The 24,227-nt window shown below is 37.2% G+C and overlaps 2 protein-coding genes across 22 annotated transcripts in view; one reads left to right on the plus strand and one right to left on the minus strand.

The window, feature by feature from the left end:
• Window positions 1–24,227, plus strand: part of pard3bb (par-3 family cell polarity regulator beta b) — a 441,444-nt gene that overhangs the window by 17,365 nt on the left and 399,852 nt on the right. For all 3 annotated transcript variants that reach the window (XM_055215428.2, XM_055215427.2, XM_055215429.2), the window contains exon 3: window positions 1,107–1,208. In XM_055215428.2, coding sequence (XP_055071403.2) covers window positions 1,107–1,208 — 102 coding nt within the window. The remainder of the gene's footprint in view (window positions 1–1,106; window positions 1,209–24,227) is intronic.
• Window positions 3,181–23,653, minus strand: LOC129423567 (uncharacterized). 19 transcript variants are annotated; one of them, XM_073855015.1, is made up of 20 exons: window positions 22,959–23,142; window positions 21,187–22,921; window positions 20,810–20,836; window positions 16,147–18,145; window positions 15,845–15,916; window positions 13,051–13,125; window positions 11,381–11,467; window positions 11,191–11,265; window positions 11,012–11,098; window positions 10,822–10,896; window positions 10,646–10,729; window positions 8,888–8,962; window positions 8,709–8,795; window positions 8,519–8,593; window positions 8,340–8,426; window positions 8,150–8,224; window positions 7,968–8,057; window positions 4,501–4,581; window positions 4,278–4,355; window positions 3,181–4,045 (listed from the first exon to the last, which is right to left on the minus strand). In XM_073855015.1, exons 2-20 carry the CDS (start codon window positions 21,460–21,462, stop codon window positions 3,810–3,812), a joined length of 3,741 nt encoding a protein of 1,246 aa, XP_073711116.1. In that variant the 5' UTR covers window positions 21,463–22,921; window positions 22,959–23,142; the 3' UTR covers window positions 3,181–3,809. The 19 variants fall into 19 exon arrangements, with proteins under 19 accessions (XP_073711116.1, XP_073711133.1, XP_073711115.1 ...); XM_073855032.1 differs by having other exon boundaries at window positions 18,055–18,145; window positions 21,187–23,653; XM_073855014.1 differs by having other exon boundaries at window positions 21,187–23,142.

The raw sequence follows: 24,227 nt of genomic DNA on the forward strand, positions 1-24,227 counted from the left end.
CTGCCAAATGCATAAATGTAAAATGTAAACGTAATGGTCTTCTTTAGTGCTCATATGCAAGTATATACTGGTCAAATCTTGTAACTGCTCTCCTGTGCTGAGAGACTCTTTCTTTTTAACTAACATATGAGTCATCTGTGCAATTGCAATTCATTTGGTGATAGCTCACAGGCCTACAACAGCCAAGATAAACAGGGTTGGCCCGTATCATTTGTGTTAAACTGTCAGTGGAGTTTTACATTTATTCCAAGGCAAACACAGCCCCATACCTCCTAATTCTGACTGTATTTTCTGTGGTATTGACTGAAAGCAATTAACTCTTAACATGCCTTGTTTTAAATGACCTAGCAACATACAATAAATACACCCAAAACTATGATGTAATGACATACGATCACACACACGATAAAGTGAACTTAAGCCATGTGTCATACAGATCATACTGTATCTCACTTTTTGGCATTAGTTTAAGCTTAACTTGACATTTAGAGCACAAATTGTAGTTGGATTTCTCTGTAGTGGCGCTCACAGGGCTTTGATGATTTGTGGATGTGTGGTGCTTTGTTCCCTGTCAGCATTAATCAGAAAAGTCCATCGGGCCTCTGACTGTGCCTTGTTGCACTCCCCCTGTAGGAGGTGACAGTGGAGGAGTTCTGTAGGAACACTGTTTAGTTTAATAAAAGACATCCCACCCCTATTTATTAGGGTGTCCAGATACACACTGCTTTGATGTTGTGCATGATGCACAACTATTTTCAGCTCTGACTCAGACCATTGAAACTTGTTTTTCTGTATGCATTGCTTTGTATTTACTATTTAATTTCAAACTGATACCAACTAAATATATGGGTTTGTTGTATTGATTAAGTGAATTTAAATATAATAACATGCCAAACTAAAATGTTGAATCAAAATAATATCAATTTAATCATATTAAAAATATATCAGGATATACACATCTATTATACTTTGTTGATTCTCAGTAGTAATTTAAAGAAGGTCCTTTTGTGACAGCTGTGGGAAATTCAGGGAATCATTTGAGAATGCTGGTATGTGTTTTGTGTGCTCTTGTTGATATTTCACACTAGCATTTGCTTGTTTTACAGGAGGGAGATTTCCTGGTACGAACTCACCATGTTGAATACTGTGATGGGGGAATTCTCGACCCTGATGATGTGCTAACAGATCTGGTGGAAGACAAGGACAGGGTAAGGCACATGGAAAACATTTGTCTAACAAATAAAAATCTAGTATCATCTTTGTGCAGCTTTTTCCCACATATCAGAAGCCTGTAGTGACTATAGGTGGGGGTAAAAAGCTAATAAACTATATAGGACCAAATGAACAATAGTTATAAAATAAGTGCTATAAAAATAACTTCTTCATGCTGTTTATTTTATTGGATAAGTAGAGTGTGGCTTGCACTCTGCTGCAAACCTCATATCTTTTGTTCATTCCACATATTTCAGTTGACGCTTGTCGTTTTACTGTGATGTGCAAAAATGACATTTGGTGCCAAATGAACTTGGAATTTGATTATGAGCTTCGACAGAGAGGAAGATTATTACATTAAATTTCGATCTGATTCATCCACAAAGCTGTTGTGTGGCTTTAGAAAACTTGTAATATAATATAATTGTTTTTTTGACTGTTTTTTACTTTTTAAACTTTTTGGTTACTGAATTTATGTTATGTGTAAATACAGCATGCAGCATAAAGTTACAACACTGATTAATTTAATAATGCAGTTTTAGGGTAAATTGTTTTGTACATTAGGGTTATATTACGCTCACCTAAAGGATTATTAGGAACACCTGTTCAATTTTTCAATAAAGCAATTATCTAATACACTGGTAAAGAAAATCTCCTGAACTCCAAACTGAATGTCATAATGGGAAAGAAAGGTGATGTAAGCAATTTTGAGCGTGGGATGGTTGTTGGGGGTCAAACACAGTATTAGTATGGTGTTCCTAATAATCCTTTAGGTGAGTGTAGGTGCCTGGGCATGGATATTGGTGGGGTCATATTTATAAAAAAGATTTGTATACATTCTCATAGATGAGTTTTTTTTGTGTCTATTGAATAATGTTTAGCAAAGACACAAAAACTGAAAAACAAACATTTGGCACATAATGCCAGCATTAGCTAGGGTGAGTTGGCTTTCTATAGTATTTCCTGCACCTGTGATTTGTTAATTTAAAGGTTATAGTTCACCTAGAAATTAAAATAAAATGAATGACTTAACCGGTTTGTATGCATTTATATGCCATTACTTCATAACACATTTTTGGGTGAACTGTCCCTTTAATAGAGATTCATTTCATTGGTTGATAATATCTCTAAGCAACAAAACCTGTCACAGACTGACAACCAGACTGCATTTACTCTCTCAATGTGAGAAGGTTTGTCGAGAAGTTGTGAGAAAATGCGAGAATTTATGAAAAGCATAAATTCACAAAATCACATGACTGTGAGAAATCACAGGTTGTGGCGCAATGTGATACGTACCCAAATATATCTGATATGAAAGTAATGTAAACGATACTGATTGCATAATGGTAATGGGAAGTGCTTGATAGAGGCCCTGATAAAAAATTTGAAATGTAATGCATTTCATGGTCATTCTCTGTTCATAATGGAAGTAGAGTGAACACTTCACTGGTTCATATGATAAGTGACTCGTTGACATTTGCTTGCGAGTAGAGAGTGGTCTGTCCAATGAGCCCTCAGGGTTTTCTGTTTGTCCTTTCTCTGTATGGAGGTTATATTAAGCTCTAGGCCACTCCTAACTCGATAACATAAAGCCCATTTACCTCCTAATTGAATTTTCTTGGACATCAGATGGTTTATCAGATGCAAAGCTTTTGATTTCTGCACAATAATTAATAGAAGTGTGGGCACCAGGCGGTATGGGTGTCTCTCTCTCTCTCTCTCTCTCTCTCTCTCTCTCTCTCTCTCTCTCTCTCTCTCTCTAAGAAATTGCTTCATAATCATAAAGTGTGTTTTATAGCTGCAGGGAATGCAGTCCAATTCTAAGGAAGAATTTGCATATGAAAAATTGTCATAATTTAAACATTAAGAGTGCAGTTATTAACTTAGAGATGGCTGTGGCTTTTTATTGAACATTAATTTGTATGAATATTCTGTGTAGTAATTGACTGCATTTCATACAAGCTCACATGAACACACACACACACACACACACATTCCTGTACAACTACCAAAATGAGGACCGGGTAAATTAACCTGCAGTATGAGGACCACCATTTCTGCTTTAATTTGAGATAAACAAATGTTATATTCTAACACTAGGGGTGCCCATGAGCCTAGTTATCACCTCAGATTCTTAGTAAAACAAAGGGAAAGAAAAAGTTTTTTACCAGCAGAGCGAGGACATTTTCATGGGGGCGCTATTGAGTTCATTTGTCAATGTATTGTTTGAACTACATTGATTTAGCTTTCAACCATCTTTGCCATTTTATGTTTCATCATGCAAGCCACAAACTGGGGTTTTTAAAAAACTAAATATGTTTGTTATTATAATCTGACTACAGTACTAAAATGCAAAGAGTTTCCAGTTCAATTATTAATTATACTAAAGGAACCAAATTTTAGCAATATATATACCCACCATCCCGCAATTTCCAAAAAGCTGCAAGAGAGATACCATCTGCAGTAACCAGATGAACATTTATTTTGTTCACAATTTCAGAAAACAGTAAACGTTACAACAAAATGTTAAAACCAAAAAAAAAAGGAAAAGTGAGAAACAGAGAAAGAGACATTGAGATGAAGACCACATTTAGCCTTTAAAATTTTAGTTTTCTTGAAGCAGATCTCCGATTTAGAGTTACAATTGTGTTGTACACAAAATTCTTCACATCCTTCCAAGATCGTTCATTTAGGGCTTCTTCTTCCTCTATGCACTTCATGCATGGCAGTTTTCCAGGAACTCTGCGCTCGGCTATAAACTTGGCCAAGTGTTTGTGTACTGCACTCCTCTCTGCCTCACTCCATGGTCTCTTCACATTTACCTTGGCCGACACTACAAATGACAATGTAGATTTTGTAACATTAAATCATAAACCATTTACATTTATACTTTTGGCAAAAGCTTTTATCCAAAGTAACTTGCACTGCATTTAACATGTACATTATTTGCATTCCCTGGTAATCAAACCCACAATCTTTAGTGTTGCTAAGTTACATGAACAACTAAAAGTATCAATTAAATAAAGTTTTTTTTTAAACTGCAACTGCTTGCTCACAGGCCGTACCTTTGGCACTTTTGGTCTGTCGTCCTATTTTTTTATTTGGTGTGTTTTTTTTCAGCAGGTTTGCTCCTGAACACTCATCTGTAGCAGAAACGCATGAGAAGCTATTAGTAAAAACATTAGGTATTGTTAACCCTGTGTACTAAAGTGTAAACAGTAAAATGTGACATCAAGCCTTCATGAAACACTATCACACTACTTAAAACAAGATTAAAACATTACTTACCATCTACATCTGATTCTGAACTACCATCTTCACGGCATGACTTAAGTCGCTTTTCAAGGAAGGAGAGATCAGCACCTCCATCTAAAAAACAAAGTCACACATAAACCTGTGCCTGTAACAGGAGTATGGTACGGTCATGCATTACAAGATTTGTTGAGCCACAAACTTTTAGACAGTATATAGTGTAAGGGTGGTTGAATACTGTACTGTCTCTGTTGGAATTATAACATTTTTTGCAATCTAGATGGAAATTGTAAGAGTCGGTTTACATCAACAGTGTAAAATCCACCTATGGAAAAGGACTTACCAATAACAAAGCACCCACCCACCAGATGACCAGTATGATGCGAAATCAAACAGCTGCCCACACGACCGTCGGTTTCTTTTGAAACGTTTTTACAGCAAGGTAAAGTTCAATTTCATTCCATTTCATAATTGTTTTATGTAATTGATTTTTGTCTTCATACTAGAAGTGTTCGAATTGTTATAGTTGCCATTTAAAATACATAACTGTGAATGTGTGTAGATAAATTCTCAGTCTGCGAAAAAAGGGCCAAGATGAGATGATCTTTGATCAAAACCACAAATCAGTATGTGTGGGTTAGCAGCTAGCATATTTTACTGTTTTGTATATTTAACTCATGAAAACCTGCCTTTCAAGACATGCTTGTTGTTTAAAGTATCTCTTTAGATCAGGTCCAAGATTGTGGCATTTAAAAAACATTTTACTTCACTTCATGGATTCCAGATGCCTTTGCAATAAAGTATTTTTCTGTGTGTACCTTAACCTTATTTTTTTAAATATAAAGTTTATCTACATTTGTGTTTACAGAAATCATGTACCACAGTGTTGACACTAAAGAAGTGGACGTTGTGCCTGCAGTCTGAGTAAAAATATATGTGAGTTTAATACATAGATGGTAAATAACTGTGTATAATAAATGTGTATATAATTATGTGTGTGAGCAGTCTGCTCTCCAATCACTCACGATCGGTCCGTGCAGCGTGCATGATGTCAAACACACCTCTGTTACCTGGGGTCATTTAGGATGCGATGACGCGCAACTGTATGCATTTGTGCTGCACATGTCCAATTGTTATTGAGGCTGTTTACCCCTGGTATTAAGATGCATTTTGCCTGTTCAGATCACAAGTGAACAATGCTATAGACAAGTGTAAACGAGGTCTAAAACTTTTTAACCTCGTCAACTTTTGACCACATTAAGTAGTTTAAAACACATTCGACCGGATTGCTTTGTGGGGCAGATGCTCATGTGGTTGAATGTGCTTGAGCAGCCACAAAAGACTGTTGACTCTCCGCCTATTGATCTAATGTATTGAGCACAATGTTTTTACATAGGATCTGACTTCTAGAGCGTACACACAATATACAGCACTATCTTAAGGCTTTCATTGATAAAAATTAAGTGGCTGCTGTCCGCCTCTTTCATTTGTTTTAATTTCCGAGCATGTGAAAGTTGTGTGAGCTTATTTCATAAATTTTTCTGTTTACTAATAATATAAGCAGCAGACTCTAACATAATATTAGTTCACATCAATTTAAACCTGTCATTTTTCCCACTCGCGTTTAAACGAAAGCAGAGGGACTTGCCCACAGTTTCCACAGACCATCCCCTCAAAGCAATCAGGACAGAAGCGGTCGAATGTGGACAAAAGAGATCAATTAAAATACCAGGTGTGAACTTGATGTGTCTCTCTCGTCCACCAAAACGCATCTTAATACCAGATGTAAACAGCCCCTTACCATGACACGAAGCTTGGCATTCAGAAGCGAGTGCCTCACCCCCGAATCAAAGTAAACCCTACCCGAGACAACCTCTGCAAAGTGCACCAAGTTACGCTTATGCGTACCACACTCTGGTACAATTCGAAGCAATCACACCAGCAAAACGAACTGTACTTTGGGCTCAAACGTACCTTGGTACGATATGGTTCACATAATGCGAGTACACCCTAACTCTGCCAAACATACCAGAGTACGATGATGGTCCTCCCACACTCATGATGGTCCCCTTATACATGTTTTATGATCCGGAAACAAGTATGTTTATGTCATTGTGATGTAAATTGTTTTTGAAGGTCAGAAGATATGCATCCTGTCTCAGCAAAGCCAGTGCAATGAAGTTCACGGTAATTGTTAAGTTTGTAGTTTATTAGACGTGTTTGATTTCATGTGGCGTTGCGCAGATCGAGAGTAAAACTCAAGCTTTCTGTCATAGTGTTTAGCAACTGAAAATATACTAAAGTTATACTTAAGCTAAAATTATACTTGGCCTCTAAATGCACACAATAGTGAGTAAAATCTAAAAATGAATTAGACAATGGCTAATATTAGACAATACTTAGTTACCCAGAGTGAAGATTTTGACTTGTATCCGAGTGATGTACTTGCATTGTAGAAGGTTGCTAGCCGTGATATTTTATGAAGATGTCAAAGGGAATGACAGGCACTTTTGGTAAAAGGTAAATGCATAGACAAATAAGTTTGGTTAAAAATATACCATTAGTTTTGAGCACGTTTTGTGAATGTTTTTTACTTCAGTCTCTGTTTGTTTAATGGTCTGATTAGTTGCTAAATTGAACCATTGAACAAATACCTTGTCGAAAATAACAAATGTTTTGGTTTCCTAGGTAATCTACGTGTTGTTTAATTTGCTTGTTATATTAATTAACTACTTTAAAAAGGACTTTGTTGTTATTTATTCTTAGCAGGGTTTACCAGAAGTTACATGTGTTCCACAAAAGCCGTTTATGTTGTTACTGCTGAAACCATCTACATGATCTAGGGATGCCACTAACGACTTTTTATAACGACTAATCTATCGATTATTCTAAACAAATAATTTACCACAAAAAAAAAATCAACAAACTTTTAATCAAACATCCCTAAACCTTAATGTTCTTTTAACGTGGGATACTCTTTTTATATTGTATATAAATACTATTTATTATGTGATTTATATATATTTTTTTCACGTTCTGGAAAGGGAAGCACACTCAATGTGACGCATATAAATTTACCTGCTAACATCAATTGATCCACAACAAGTAAAATGTATTATTCTTGCAACTGTATTTGAAGAACTCATCCAAAGCAGAAATACAAAGATTTAAGCTGCGGTCACACTGGACTTATGTGAGACCAGTTCATCAGATCTTTGGCTTCATTAATTTATGCTTTTTAGTAAAGAGAAAGGTCACTCCATAACATAACGCTTTTCTGCTGGTCACATATCTCAATGTGTTATACCCCTGTCTGCCTTGTTGCCCTGATTATTGGATTGTTTACCCGTGTATGACCTTCTGCCTGTTTACTTGGACTTATGTTTGTGGATTGCCCTGATATTAAACTGCATTTGGATCCTCAACCCTTTGTGTCTCTGAGCAGTTTGTTACAGATTTAAATGTCTGTTGTATTGTGTTTACTTAAAAAATAATCAACTTACCCTTTGCTTCCCCACTCTTGGTCTGTCGTCGTTGTCGTCTGTTCTTATTAGGTGTGGGGTTTTTCTTCAGGTTTGCTCCTGAACAATCATCTGTAGCAGAAATGCATGAGAAGCTATTAGTAAAAACATTAGGTATTGTTAACTCTCGTGGTACATGTCTTCAAGATTCAAACATTACTTACCATCTACATCTAAACCATCAGCTTCACGGCATGGTTGACGTGTCTTTTCAGGGGATGAGAGATCAAAACCTTCATCTAAAAAACAAAAAGTGTAACTGTGAGCTTCATACATTATAACAGGATCAGGTGTTTTATTAACTGAGCTTGACACAAAACAGAGATTTGAATCATGTCATAAAAAATAACTTACACTTTGTTTCCCCACTCTTGGTCTGTCGTCGTCGTCTTTTCTTATTTGGTGTGGGGTTTTTCTTCAGGTTTGCTCCTGAACAATCATCTGTAGCAGAAATGCATGAGAAGCTATTAGTAAAAACATTAGGTATTGTTAACTCTCGTGGTACATGTCTTCAAGATTCAAACATTACTTACCATCTACATCTGAACCATCAGCTTCACGGCATGGTTGACGTGTCTTTTCAGGGGATGAGAGATCAAAACCTTCATCTAAAAAACAAAAAGTGTAACTGTGAGCTTCATACATTATAACAGGATCAGGTGTTTTATTAACTGAGCTTGACACAAAACAGAGATTTGAATCATGTCATAAAAAATAACTTACACTTTGTTTCCCCACTCTTGGTCTGTCGTCGTCGTCTGTTCTTATTTGGTGTGGGGGTTTTCTTCAGGTTTGCTCCTGAACAATCATCTGTAGCAGAAATGCATGAGAAGCTATTAGTAAAAACATTAAGTATTGTTAACTCTCGTGGTACATGTCTTCAAGATTCAAACATTACTTACCATCTACATCTGAACCATCAGCTTCATGGCATGATTTAAGTCTCTTTTCAGGGGAGGAGAGATCAGAACCTCCATCTAAAAAACAAAAAGTGTAACTGTGAGCTTGATAGTTTATAAAACACCTGATCCTGTTATAATGTGACCTTCACACAAAACAGAGATTTGAATCCTCAGGGCGCGAAAGTGTGACCAATTCAGCCCTGGTCCGAAGACGGCATTAGGTAATGAGCCTCTTACAATCGAGTCAGAGCACCAATGTCGCGTGCGCCCAATTTATAGAAAAAAGCCAGGAGTCAGGACCACTGTTTTCTTCATAATCTTACTTCCCTGCCAGACTGGCTGTCTTAAATAGAGAAATAAATTCATTCATTGATTTGCGTTGTTGATTCATTAATAAATAATTCCCCCCCAAGGGTTTAATTTATGCGCAAAAAGCATTACAATGAATAGGACATGATGATTACGTCTTTCTTTGGTGAAAAACTAATAAAATAAATAAGACTACATGAAATGTGTTTCACTTAAATAATTAGAAAATTTACAAAACGAATTCAAAAGTAGCCTATAGCCAATATGAGTTTACTTTTTGTGTGACGCGCTCCAAAACCAATGCAGCACAAAAAACTTTTTTTTACCCATTTAAAAAGCACAATGTTTTGTTATTATTGTGAGTGTAACTTTACAAAAATAAATGAACACCATTACAGTTTTGAATGTTGTTTTACTTTTATTTATATGACCATAATTTAAGGTAATGCAAGATGCAAGCTCATCACGCGTATCATGCGATCACCGGCCGGGTTTATGCAGGGCAGCAATAAAGAGATATTAAACTTTAAACATTTAAAATTCTACTTTAGGGTTTTTTTGGACATCCCTTTGGAATCACTGCCATCATATCATCAATTTATCAGGCAATTATAAATATAAGCGCAGCGCTTATGAGTGTTCAAACACTGCTGAACCCTCAGCTGTCAATCTGCCGACCCTCACAAAGTTTTACATTAAATGATAGTATATTTGTCCAATCATTGCCCTGTGCTTATTTCTGTCAATGTTCTGCATGAAGATCTTTAAAAGTTTCTACTTCTTACTTCACGATTGCGGTGCGGCCGGTCGCAGTCTTTATGTCAAATGGGCGGGTATGAAATAAATTGATGCTGATGTCGGATAACGGGTCAAGTGTTATTTTAATCGCGCAGATGCGGGTTATCAAACAGGACTGTGCATGACTCGTATAAGGAAAATGGAATGGCAACATGAAAATTATAAAATAGCCTACATGTTTATATTCTGTATTAAACCACCATGGGCCCTAAACTAGCGGTGTTAAAGGGACAGTTCACCCAAAAATGAAAATTCTGTCATCATTAACTCTCTCTCATTTTGTTACAAACCTGCAAAATGTCTTTGTTCTGATGAACACCAAGCAAGATATTTTGAGGAATGTTAATAACCAAACCAAGCATGAGTCCCATTCACTTCTATAGTAGGAAAAAATTATACTATGGAAGTGAATGGGGCTCATGAATGGTTTGGTTACAAACATTCCTAAAAATATTTTCATTCATGTTCACCAGAACAAAGACATTTATACAGGTTTGTAACAACATGAGAGTGAGTAAATTATGACAGAATTTTCATTTTTGGGTGAACTACAAATCCGATGCAGTCAAAAATTTGGGTGCACCTATTTTTTGTACTGGTGCACCTAAGAAAAAATGTTAGCCCTGATCATGTCATAAAAAAACAACTTACACTTTGTTTCCCCACTCTTGGTCTGTCGTGGTCTTTTCTTATTTGGTGTGGGGTTTTTCTTCAGGTTTGCTCCTGAACAATCATCTGTAGCAGAAATGCATGAGAAGCTATTAGTAAAAACATTAGGTATTGTTAACTCTCGTGGTACATGTCTTCAAGATTCAAACATTACTTACCATCTACATCTGAACCATCAGCTTCATGGCATGAGTTAAGTCTCTTTTCAGGGGATGAGAGATCAAAACCTTCATCTAAAAAACAAAAAGTGTAACTGTGAGCTTCATACATTATAACAGGATCAGGTGTTTTATAAACTGAGCTTGACACAAAACAGAGATTTGAATCATGTCATAAAAAACAACTTACACTTTGTTTCCCCACTCTTGGTCTGTCGTCGTCGTCTGTTCTTATTTGGTGTGGGTTTTTTCTTCAGGTTTGCTCCTGAACAATCATCTGTAGCAGAAATGCATGAGAAGCTATTAGTAAAAACATTAGGTATTGTTAACTCTCGTGGTACATGTCTTCAAGATTCAAACATTACTTACCATCTACATCTGAACCATCAGCTTCACGGCATGGTTGACGTGTCTTTTCAGGAGATAAGAGATCAAAACCTTCATCTAAAAAACAAAAAGTGTAACTGTGAGCTTCATACATTATAACAGGATCAGGTGTTTTATTAACTGAGCTTGACACAAAACAGAGATTTGAATCATGTCATAAAAAATAACTTACACTTTGTTTCCCCACTCTTGGTCTGTCGTCGTCGTCTGTTCTTATTTGGTGTGGGGTTTTTCTTCAGGTTTGCTCCTGAACAATCATCTGTAGCAGAAATGCATGAGAAGCTATTAGTAAAAACATTAAAGGGCGTTTTGCAGGTAAAATTTTTCAACGAATTTGTGCAATTTGCTTGTTGATAATAAACATTTAAACTGTTATCCATTGTATTTTATGTTGTTGGGTATCACAAAACCCGAAAAAGTATGAAAAAGTACAGCAATTTGCAATGATTCTCCTTTCCCTCACAACGCACTGTATGACGTCACGCTGGGGAGAGAATTGACCAAAGCCGCCTTGAGAGCATTGAGAATGACTATAGAAAGACGAGTAAAGTACAGTTCTGATAGCGCAGATTATAGATAAATACATACATACATACATAGATACATAGATAGATAGATAAGATAGATAGACAGATAGATAGACAGACAGACAGATGGATAGGCTAGTATAGAGAGATAGGCAGACAGCCAGATAGCATAAGGTTAGCATATCTTCGTGTAGAAAGTAAACAAACAATTAACATACTCGTGCATGCTGGCTTGAGGGGGTCCATGATCCTGCCTGAAATGGGTGTAACTTTATGCGATCTTCAGCACAAACGGTTTTGGCAGCATGTCTCTAATCCTGGAAGGTGAGTGAAGCACGTCACGTCTGTTCGCGGGGACCAGCGACCCAAACGCACTCACTTTCTAGCGGAATGGCAATCGAGAGAGTCGGGACTTTCCCGGGCCGATCTGATAATAGTTATACATTTCGAGTTATATTAGCAACACCGTCTGGCGGCGTGATGTGCGTCCGGTTCCCGCAGCCCGCTGGTCAAACTGTGCAGGCAGCCTCTCTGCTCAATAAAGTACATAAAAGTGCTCAACCTGTTCGGCAGGTCCAAACATGTACAGGATTTATAAAAATACGGTGATCAATGAGCGGCTCCTCCTCAAATGGCATAGTCTGTCTTGATGTAAAAAGCCGCCGAACGCCTGTTTATTACAGTATGTATGCGGTCGGATCCGAGTGTGCTGCAGCTGCTGACTGCTGCTGCGTATAAAATGATCGTGTGATTCGTTATAATCGCATAAACAATATAACAAAGCATCCTTTTATTTCACAAAACAATATATTTGAGATATTATTTGATAGACTAGTAAGTGTGGATTAAGGATGTTTAAAAATCTCTAGCCTGGTGGTCAGGACATGAATGGATCAAATCAGCAGATTTGCGAAGTTTTATTTATCTCCCCATATATATTATAAATAATAATTTGCAAGGTAACTTTGCAGTATAACACATTATATATTTCCTACGATGTATATATGATTTCCAAATTATATACGTAAGTATTAAACAGCAATAAATGTCTCATCTATCTCTATGGCTCTGGCTGAGTCTTTCTCCACTTCTCCCCAACGTGACGTCATCGCAGAATTGCGTTAAAAAAACCGTTAATACCAAAAACGTAAAAAAAGTGGTCTTTAAGACCATTTTTGAGACATTTTAAAAATTATACACATATCTTGAGTGATTTATGTACCCATTAATCGACAGTGGTGGTTAACCTGCAACATACACTTTAAGTATTGTTAACTCTCGTGGTACATGTCTTCAAGATTCAAACATTACTTACCATCTACATCTGAACCATCAGCTTCATGGCATGATTGACGTGTCTTTTCAGGGGAGGAGAGATCAGAACCTCCATCTAAAAAACAAAAAGTCCTTTGCCTATAAACTCTTTACTGAGATAATTAAGTTTCAGGTGCTTCTAACACCATGTCCTAACTACATGCACCACGGCGACATCCGATAAAAGTTACGTTTTCCATGATAATCAGAGTTTTGTCCTAACCAACCACAACGTGATACCACAATTACTCTATTTTAGAAACGGTCTGACATGTCATGGCTGACAGCTCCACCTATACAGAGATCTTATTTAATGAAAGCTATGCGCATTATGAATATTATGTCTCTCCTCTTTCATGTTTGTAGATGTTTGATTCAAAAGCAGAAATAAATAACAAATCCCTAAAGTTGCACAGGGGAAAGCACCAAGAAGCATAGGAATGTGTCTGTGTATTAGGGGTGGCACGGTTCATGAAAAAAATCCGAACCGTTCGGTTCGCTTGTCTCGGTTCGGAGCGCGTGTGTGTCGTACGGTTCAACGGTTCATGGCATGCGCAATGTATGTAGCCTCGTGCCCTGTATGTGACCTCAGATAGCGTGTTCCCCTTTCGCGAAAAGCGCGAAAGAAGAGGTGACTGGTGTGGAGAGTGAGTGGTGCCGGTCATGTTACGTGTAGAAATGGCAAGAGGGAGAGAAAAAGAAGTCTGCCCGCAGTTGGAGGATGCGCCAGCGTCGTATAAGTTTGGTGTGTGGAAACAGTTTTTATTTCATGTTACCTATGATGACAGCGGAAATAAAACAATAGCTACAGCCACACGCGACAGCCTTCTCTCCGACCATTTATCTAATCTGAGGTAATGAACACTCTTTTATGTCTTTTCGTATTCAGCGCTATTTTTAGCCTTTCGTTGATAAAACAAAAGCGGCTGATTTCCGCGTAATTTCATTTTGCTAGCGTGTGAAAGTTGCGCGATCTTATTTCATAAACTGCCCCTTAAAGTAATCAGGACAGAAGTGGTCAAAAGTGGACAAAAGAGACGGATTTAAATATTACAGGTGTAAACGTTATGTTTCTCTCTCGTTCACATATTCTCTCTGCATTATTTAAGCAGCCTCTCAGTGATAAATCTTAAAGCTACACTGAAGTTGGCATTTTGATAAATGCAAGTTATCTTTGTGTGCTAAAAATGCACACAAAGTTCATGTAGATGGCAATACACATTCTCTTTTTTGCCAAATAAATGAAAAGCATGTTGAAATCATCAATGTCTTCCCTCTCGCTGTGTCAAAATCTCGCCTGGCTTTCCTCAGGGATGTTCCCAATAATGTGCTTAAAGTCAAATTCAGTTTGTGCATAATTACATGATATAACTTTTTTAATACTGTATCCTAAATTATGGATAATTAATACATTAATAAGATAATAAATTTCTGGAGTGTTAAAAAAAACAAGAACCGTACTTAACCGAGAACCGTGACCATAAAACCGTGATACGAACCGAACCGAGGGTTTTGTGAACCGTGCCACCCCTACTGTGTATGTGTGCATGCTCTTCAGCTGCAGTGTGATAGGGCAGCGCACAAACAGAGCAAACTGTTATGATGTGGCACGCCCCTGTTTTAGCCCGATTTATAGTCGTGCATAGGTTCTACACCGTAGCTACGGTGTAGGCTATCCGTAGCCTGTCGCGCACCTCACAAAAATTTTAACAGCGCGTCAGATCTACGCAGACCGCAAGCGTTGTGATTGGTCCACCAGAACCCCTCGCGTCAGGTAAAAAAAACTGCGTCATAGGTATTTGCGTTTGTGACGGTGAAAACAAGATGAGCCAAGTTGAGGAGTGATTTAACTCAAACTGCATCAAACGTCGCTGTTTATTTACTTCCATCATTGCTGGTCTTCTCAAATTATATACAACAAGTTGCAGTTTCTTATTCGTTTGTGGGTTAACTTGCTAAGCTTCTCCTTCTTTGACGTTTGCGCTGCTGCTGTGGTGACACGCATGGTTACTGCATACCAGCGGTCTATGCGTGTGTTTGCATGACGACGCAAAAGTATAAATGAAAACCGACGCGGAACCTACGCCGTAGGACCTACGCACGACTATAACGAGCCCTTTAGTCCTGTTCAGTATGGACAGACAAACTGCCTGTCGCTGGAATCATATCGCTTCGCATGTAGTTAGGACACGGTCTTAGTTAGGGTGACCATACACTGTAAAAAAATTTCGTAGAAATTTCAATGTTATTGCAGCTGGGTTGCCGGTAATTTACCGTAGATTTAGATTTATGTTATTTACTGGCAAGAGTTTGTTCAAAGTTATATAAATTTTAAATATTAACAAGTCTTTATCTTTACAGAATAAAACTATACAATAACAGCCTCATGCAAAGCATTCTGGGAACCAGAAATCATCATCAACCTTTTTCTGTTTTTTGCTTCAGGTTTTGTTTACCAGAATGTTTTGCTTGATGCAGTTTTTTTTTAGTTTTACTCTATAAAGACAAAGACTTGTAAATGGTTAATGTTCATTTTACTTTGAACAAAATGTTGCCAGTAAAAAACATAAATTTAAATCTACGGTAGGTTACCAGCAACCCAGCTGCAATTTCTACGGAATTTTTTTACAGTGTATGTGGTATTTTCCCAGGATGTGTTCTCGATGACGTGTGCGGTCGACAAATTATACTTTCGGAAGATGCACCCGAAAATCATGGCCAAGACACGTCCCGGGAAAATGGCACGTATGGTCCCCTAGTGTTAGTGCCAAAAAAATTGAAATTTAAAAACTTACCCTCAGCCAGCTTTACTCTCTTTTTCTTTGTTCTCGGTGAGACACCCACAGAATTCAGTGTGGGACCTTCACCTGTAACAGATAACAACATTAAAATTTTATAGAAATATACTTTTACATGGACTTCTTCTAAATTAAAATAATTACATTGGTAGTATACAGTAAATGATAAATCTGCTATCAGTTGTCCAATAAAGTCAATGATTAGCTCTTAAAAATTACCCTAGTGGGTAAACCACAGGCAGTTAAAAGATGTGTGTCTACACAATAAAAATGCATTGGAGATAAAACTGCAAACGTACCACAGGCCGGTGCAAGTGTATTAAGGTTCTTCCCCCTTAAAGTCTGAGTGCCTTGCTCCATTGCAAACAGAAGCTTACTTATTTTGGCAATTTGAAATGTTTTGTCAGTTTGCCTATAAAAGTCACGGTGAACTCTGATATCATGCCCCATGAACCTTGCAACTTGCTCCAGTTCTTGTTCACTAAGGTCCAAGAGTTGGCAGAGTGTGGCAACTTGTTTTCTTAATTTAGTTGACCTCAAGAGTTCAGGGTTTTCTGCTTTGCTTTTTTTTGCATATTTCCGCAGACAGTCACATCCGCGTATGTTTGTCATCACACCGGGTCTTGCAAAGAGATAGGGATTTTCAGCAGGTACACCAGCTTCCACTCGCTTTTGAACCAACAAATCAATTGATGCCTTCATTCTCTTTGTCAAGAAAACTGGAACTTTCTTTCCTCGTTTTCCTCTGATTTCTATGCGGGTTAATAACTTGCTGAGCTGCTTTTCCAATGGTGACAAGGTTTTATAAATGTCCTCGTTTATGGCACTTGTGCTTGCTTTCATGTAAACGTCAAGAGTAAGGCGTGATGCTTCCCCTTCACGCCGCTTGTTGAAGATAATGACCTGTGCTAGAACGGACTCGTTTAATGTTTTGTATGCATGTAAATCCATTTGTTCTGTCAATTCCTTTCTTGCTTCATCTTCTACCATCCTGAGATGGTCTCTTAAAGCAATCACATTTTTTGTGAGGGGGATGTCATCATCTTTATTCCATCTTTTTTCTTGTATGGTTTGGTGAGCTGTGACAGAAACACTGTTTCTCCAGTTTTTCTCCAGAAGTTCCAAAAACTTTTTAGCTTTCTTTTCTGCAAGATCATCTTCATTCATTAGAGTCTGTCCTATTAGGACCTCCACAGCCCCTTTAAGACAGAATCCAATTTTGACTGCTGTTGAAGGTTTTCCAAACTCATTTTTGCCTGGACTAAACTGAGTTAGACACTTGGCAACACTGACAACAAGCTGATATTTTGATGGCACACACAAATCTTCAAGATAATTGACAGTCTTGTCCATGTCCTTAGCCACTAACATGAATCGGCCAAGCTCTCTCATTCTTTGTGCAATGTACTGGTGCCTGGACTTCACTCGACCATGTTTTGCGTACAGTGATTCACCATAGTTGCAAATTAAACTATCACTCCTGATATGAAACGAAACATCATCTTGTCTCATTTGGTTAATGATGCTCTGACAGCCATCTGAGGAAGCTGCAATAGGAAGCAGGGATGCGGCGCGACTTTGTATTCTACTTCGTCTATTCTTTGTTTTTTCATCGGTCACACAAGATTTTCTTGTTCTGCATGATGATTGATGTCTCCAAAGGTCTTTTCTCTTAAACATTCCAAAACAGTATGGGCAAGGCAAATAATCCTTAACCGAGGCTTTATCAGATGGCTGCTTCCACGTCACTATTTGTCCTCTGCCTTTTTCCAGAACTTTGGAATTATGTTTAAAGTCTCCTTTGTTGCGGAGCTGTTCTAAAAGACTTTTTCTTTGTTTTGATCCTAATGAAAAGCTGAAGGCATATGCCACATCTTTGACATCCATGTGTTTTCTCTCTAAATGTCTTGAAATCTTTAACTGAGATTTCCCACAGTAGAGGCAATAATGTCTTTTGTCCCAAGCTCTTTTCTTGTCTTCCCGCCTTGTGCAAATTTTTAGGGTCACATTTAATTTGGATGTATCTGTCTTTTTTATCTTGTGTAGTTTATGGTGTTTTTTTACATACGTTCTTGTGTTTTCAGTTTTTTTGATGGCACTGTCGCTAGAATTTGTGTCGGAACATTCAAGTATTTCACTGGACATCATTGGTTTCTTCCACGATGAACCTTTGTCTGGGCTCAAATCACTGGACGATGAACTCTGACCTGGTTTGTAATCTGGGTCTAGTCCTGCACAACTGGATAACTCTGATTCTGATGAATCACTATCCTCCTGCTCCTCAGAAATAGCATCCAGCTACAAATTAAAAGTATTATTATTATTATTATTATTATTATTATTATTATTATAAGCAAAAAAGCAGAGAGTTGGCTCCTAGTTATATCTATTAAATCATTTAAAATCCTTCACATTAATACATGAACTTTTAATGGTATAATCCTTATGATCAGAATGTCAAATTGAAATCGCAGGGTTCATGAGTTGAAAGCAATTGCTTACAATTTAATCGTAAAATGAATTTAAAGTACGTTTAAAAAAAGAGGAAAAAAACTGGCAACACTTTATAATAAGAATATATTTCTTAACAATTAGTTAATGCATTAGATAGCATGAACTAACAATGAACAATATTTCTACAGCATATATTAATCTTTGTTCATGTTAATTTCAGCATTTGTTAATGCATTTATAAAATCAAGCGTTATAACTTTTAACATTAATTAATGCATGTTTAATTTGTTGATGTTAGTTACTGCATTTACTAATGTTTACTAATACAACCTTATTGTAAAGTGTTACGAAAAACTTACTAAGATTTGTATAATTTGAATGTCATGTAACCATTATGCAATACTACAGTACATCATAAAACCGAGAATTCATGCGACAGACATCACTTCGCCCAAGAAGCAGTGCTTCACCTTCTGAGAATATAGTTCCCACTATGTATACTGTTAAAAGATGGCTTATATGACCTTGTTATTTGTACACGGTGTGATTTGTATAGTCACAACACATAAATAGGAAAATGTTGGCATTATTTTGTCACTTATTTGGAGCAGTATGCTAGCTGGAGCCATTCACTTCCAGTCTTTGTGCTAAACTAAGCTAGCAGGGGCATGCGTCAGACAGAGTTACAGCATGCACGGAGATGAAAAAGGTATGGACTTATTTAACTCTAGGGGAAACGGTGAATAAGCTAAATTCCCAAAATGTGGGCGTGTTCCTTTAAAAACGTGTCTTTACGGGATCTTTGCTGTATCTGTGTGAATGCAAACACAGATTCCGAGAAGTCATTGACAGTGTGAATGAAGATCAAACAATTCCAGACAAAACCAGGATGCCTTTTCTGTAATGTCTGTGTAAAAAAGGGCTGAATAAACTTAAAAACGGAAGAAAAATTAATGTTTTTAAAACATGCAAATGAGACATTAAAATATTTACTGGAAAATCACAGGGAAATTCTCAAGTAAATAATTTAGGTCAAAGGTGTTCAGCTGACAAAAAAGTCTGAAAACCAGTGGTGGCCGGTGACTTATTTTTCGAGGCCAAATGATGTGAAGCTCGTCACAACATGTATGTAACCTGTTATGTGTGTGGTTCATCATTTTAAAAATATGTGTTCGGCACATCATGTAAACTGTGCATCACGTCATGTCAAAATATGAGCCTGCTGCAGATGCTTCAAAGGGGTTTATGATAAGAGAGACGCTCACATTTGCCAGATACTCTGTTAATCTTATGTGTAATCAAAGTTAGGGTTAAGTAGGTGTCGTACGAGTATTTTGTGAACATGAGCATCTCTTTTATCATTCGACGTGTGTGCACCAGGCACGCATTTTAAAAAGAGGCATGATGCACATGGTTCACATGACGCAACAAACAAATATTTTGACTTGACGAGCAACACACGACACTGCAAACACATTATGAATTACGCACCTCAGAAGAGAAGTCATCAGCCGCCACTGTTAAAAAACCCTGTGCTGTAGCTTAGAGCCAATGGAATTGTCCAGATACTTGATGTTTTATATGTGAAACATACCTAAAAACACAATTAGACTGAACCACAGTCTCTATAAATAGCAATGCTGACATTGCGGACACGTGTGTCAAAATTTTGAGGCATAAAATCTGTTTCCGCCACACGGGACTTTTACAATGCATCTCATGCAATATCCACCCCTCGCCGCATGGTTGTTGTATGTTTTTACTAAATACAACAATAAATACGTCAAGTCTGACCACCAAAAGCGTTTGATATTTTGAGCTTTCAACCCAGAGGTGTTTGTTTTTAGTTCAAAGCAACTGTTTGAAAATGTGTGACACTTTCAATCATTTCGTGTGCTTCCACTAAACTCTGGACACTAATGAAAGCTAGGTGGACATGAAATTATATATATATATATGTATGTATGTATGTATGTATGTATGTATGTATGTATATGCATATAAATAAAAATTATATATATATATATATATATATATATATATATATATATTCATATGTATGCATTTATATGTATGCATATAAATAAAAATTATAATATATTATATATAGGCTATATTGTGTCACCATTGGAAGCAGTGACATGAGCGACCCCCGCAACTCCTTCTCGTACTTTTGAGTGACTGACAGCTCTCTGTGCAAACACTTCAAAGTCACAACCAGATTCATCGAAACAAATAACGCAATTTGACGCGAGGTACAGAGGGGCGATTTAAATCCGATAAAGCATTACGTTATCCTCGCCGAGCGCAGCTCGTGGTTGCTAAGAAACACGCCACGGGAGCGCGCTTTGGAAGAAAGAAGCGCTTTGATCCGGGTTTAGCACGTGTTTTAAAACGTGACACGCGAACGGCCACGGAACGCTGTAATGTAACATTACGAAATACACATTTCCTCCTTACATTAAATGACAAATGGAACTTTTTAAAAGATTTTGAAAAAGCACATACCTGTGTTGAACGCTCTCCCATTGTTTCCTGGACACCAAGATTGAAAATGTATATCAGCATAACACATATTAAACATATCAAAATGTACAGACTGCACAAATACAACCAAATGAATGCATCCTAATTCATCTTAATCTATGATCACATGACTCTTAAAGTGAGGCCTACAGGCTGTACTGATGTTACAATCTATGGTCTTAAGTTCTGATTCAATCTTAAAACATTAAACAAGGGTTAAAACATTGAGATGTTTTACAAAAACGACAGTTAGTCTGTGAATTGATATGCATTATGCTTTCTGGACAATTAAGACAATTAAAACAAAAACATGCATTTAAATAAATATGAAGATAAATAATAATGTTAGAAACACTTACCTGACGAAGAAAAGTTTGTTCAAAACGGCTTGCGCATTTATTGTGATGCTGTCTAAGTCTCTCCAATCTTCTCTGAAATCGCTCCATCAACCATGAGTTATAAACAAACGCTGATGAGCAGTGCAGTGAAATGGGGGATGGGGAAACAGTGTAGCAGTGTAGCGGTGGTCTGTGGTGTGGGGGTTGGGCGACGCAAACACGTGCAGTGTAGCGCTGGTCTGAGGAGTGGGGGTTGGGCGACGCAAACACGTGCAGTGTAGCACTGGTCTGGGGCATTGGGGGATGGGCGTTGATTTTGTATCACAACAATATTGTCACAGTGTTTCACATGGAAGAATCTTGACTTTTTCAACATTAATAAGATCTTAACCTAAGTCAGATTTAACCATTCATTTAAATATAACTGTAGTGAAAAATATATGATATTTTAACACTGTATTCATTTTGTTAAAGGCCTGCATTAAAACTTTTATTAAAGTAAATTTACAAAAGCAGTACCATTAAGCATTATATGCAAAAATTTAGTGATTATAATACAGTATGTAAATGATGCATTGATTAAACAATTCTTTATATTGGAATTATATGAGAAAATGAAGACTAAACTAAACTTCGATTAAATTAGTATGTCTACACTGTATTTAATGTACTTAACTGGCTCACAGAGGTACAGTGTTATTCGTTTGTGAGCTGAAGTTATATGGATGTACATTTACTTTAATGTGTGGCTACAAACAGTTGTGTAGTGCAAGGTATATACAGAGTATACCCACTTTATTAGATGGCATGGGGTAAACCCACTTTTAAATTTCAAATATTAATGAATAATATTAATTTCATAATGATCCTTATGCTGAGAAGTCAAGCAGCTGTAGTTAAGCGACAATACTGATTCCATTTTGGAGTTAACCAAATATGCAAGACTAATCAAACATGTCACTGTTTATAACACAGGGCATTCAACCTTAGTTTGGCCACTATGTACTGTGTCTTAATCAACTAGGGCTAATCAGTACATTTTGGATTGAAATGAGATCAGTCTTGACCAGTTTTGAAGAAAATAGATTACTAACTTGTATGACTAGTCTAAACAGTTTATGCAGTCGACCACAGGACATACTGTGTGAGTGACTGGAAGATAGCATTGTGCTATCAGCACTATAACTAATTTAGTTATAAATTGCTAACGGTAGCCGAATAGCAATGAAATCACGATGCCCTTCTCCATTCAAATTGCCATCCAAAGTCACACCTCTTTCAAAACACATGAACACGCACAGATCAGACGGTCACATCTCATGTCTCGTTCACCAGTGAGAAAACTTTGCAGTACAAAGTGAATAACATTACCAAAATAACCAACATAAACAACTGTTTTACATCAGAATTAAAGAACACTTTCGGCTGTGTAGACGTAGTAACATAACTATATCGTTATGCTAATCCGTAAACGAACACAAATTTCAGAAGCAACACAATGTTTCATCAAAGTAGAATATCTGAATCCATCTCAATACAAACATATCGTGTACCTGTCTTACCAAAATAAACTTTTAGACCCTTTGCCTCCTGCAGCTGTTTGCATCTCGTGGTAAAGCAAGTTGCCGATGTTCATTTGTGTTTTTGCTCTTTGCTGAGCCAGACAGTTTTTGCTGTTGTTGTTATAAAAGATTTCTTTCGTTGTGTGGCTCCTGTGCAGGTTGTCAATTCAGCAGAAAAGTTTGTCATTATCCCTCTGTTTACAGACAGGAGATGAGCGCACGTGAACACACCGATGATGTATGGTGTCTGCGTGAACAAGCTGCGCAGTGACATTCAAATTATGCTTACGGATGAGGGACAAAAAAGACAACATCCGTTCGAACCGAGATCTATGATTGGTTTAAAATTTTTTGGTCCTACGCCTTTCACAGATGACAGAAATTTCAACAAATACATTCAAATACATTCAAATCAGATACCCTGCCTTTAACCAAATAGCTGTCTCCCTCCAAGTGACCATGTCTGTGTGGCCAGGTAATACAACATCTGACTTCAGTAAAACTCCATCAACCTCCAAAATAGACAGCATAACACTAGTGATGACAAATTATATAGAATAAATTATATGAAAAATAATAAAGTATACATGGAAAATGTACAGTCAACTCCATAAGTATTGAAACAGAAGCAGGTTTTGTGTTATTTTAGCTGTTTACCAAAATTTATTCCAGTTAAAGTCATATAGTAAATATAGGCTTAAAGTGCACACATCCAGTTTGGATGAATGGTTTAGGCAGTTTAAAATGTGAGAGTAAAATAAGATCATCCACCACTGTTATCCTATATAGGTGTACAGGATTTTTATGTTGCTATGCTCACCATTGTGTTTTTTTAGTTAGAATGTTGATCTGGTCACTCTTAAGGTTCCTGCCATCTCTCTGATGGATTTGTTGTGTTTTGATATATATCTAAAAGGGGTAGTTACATTAAATGAATGTTATTCCCCTGCTGAAAAAAACAGCATCAAACCAGCATGGACCAGCATGGGAATTATGCTGGTCCATGCTGGTTTAGCTGGTGTTCACTAGCACAGTGGTTCTTAATGTTATTCCTGGAGGCCGACTGGCCTGCACATTTTGTATGTCTCTTTTGTCTGACAGACTCACTTCAGTTCATGGAGATCTCTTCTAATGAGCTGATGATTTGAATTAGGTGTGCTAAATAAGGGAGACATACAAAATGTGCAGGGCAGTGGGCCTCCAGGAATAACGTTAAGAACCACTGCACTAGCAAATAAGCACCAAAACACAACATATGCTGGTCTTGCTGGTATGCTGCTCCCTTTAGCAGGGTCCTTAACTATTTAGACAATCTGGATGTGAATGCCCTCTGAGTAAAGCTGAGGGTGTGCACTATAAACTATGTAACACAAAATGTGCTTCTGTTCCAATACTTATGAAGGTGACTGTATGTAAGGGTCAAAGATCACATAAAGTTGAAATTTAGTATCATAGTAGCACCAGACCCCGAGCCTAACCCTCATTTGACTTGACATTGTT

This window comes from Misgurnus anguillicaudatus, chromosome 17, assembly GCF_027580225.2.
Source record: "Misgurnus anguillicaudatus chromosome 17, ASM2758022v2, whole genome shotgun sequence".
In the NCBI taxonomy this organism is placed as follows: Eukaryota; Metazoa; Chordata; class Actinopteri; order Cypriniformes; family Cobitidae; genus Misgurnus; species Misgurnus anguillicaudatus.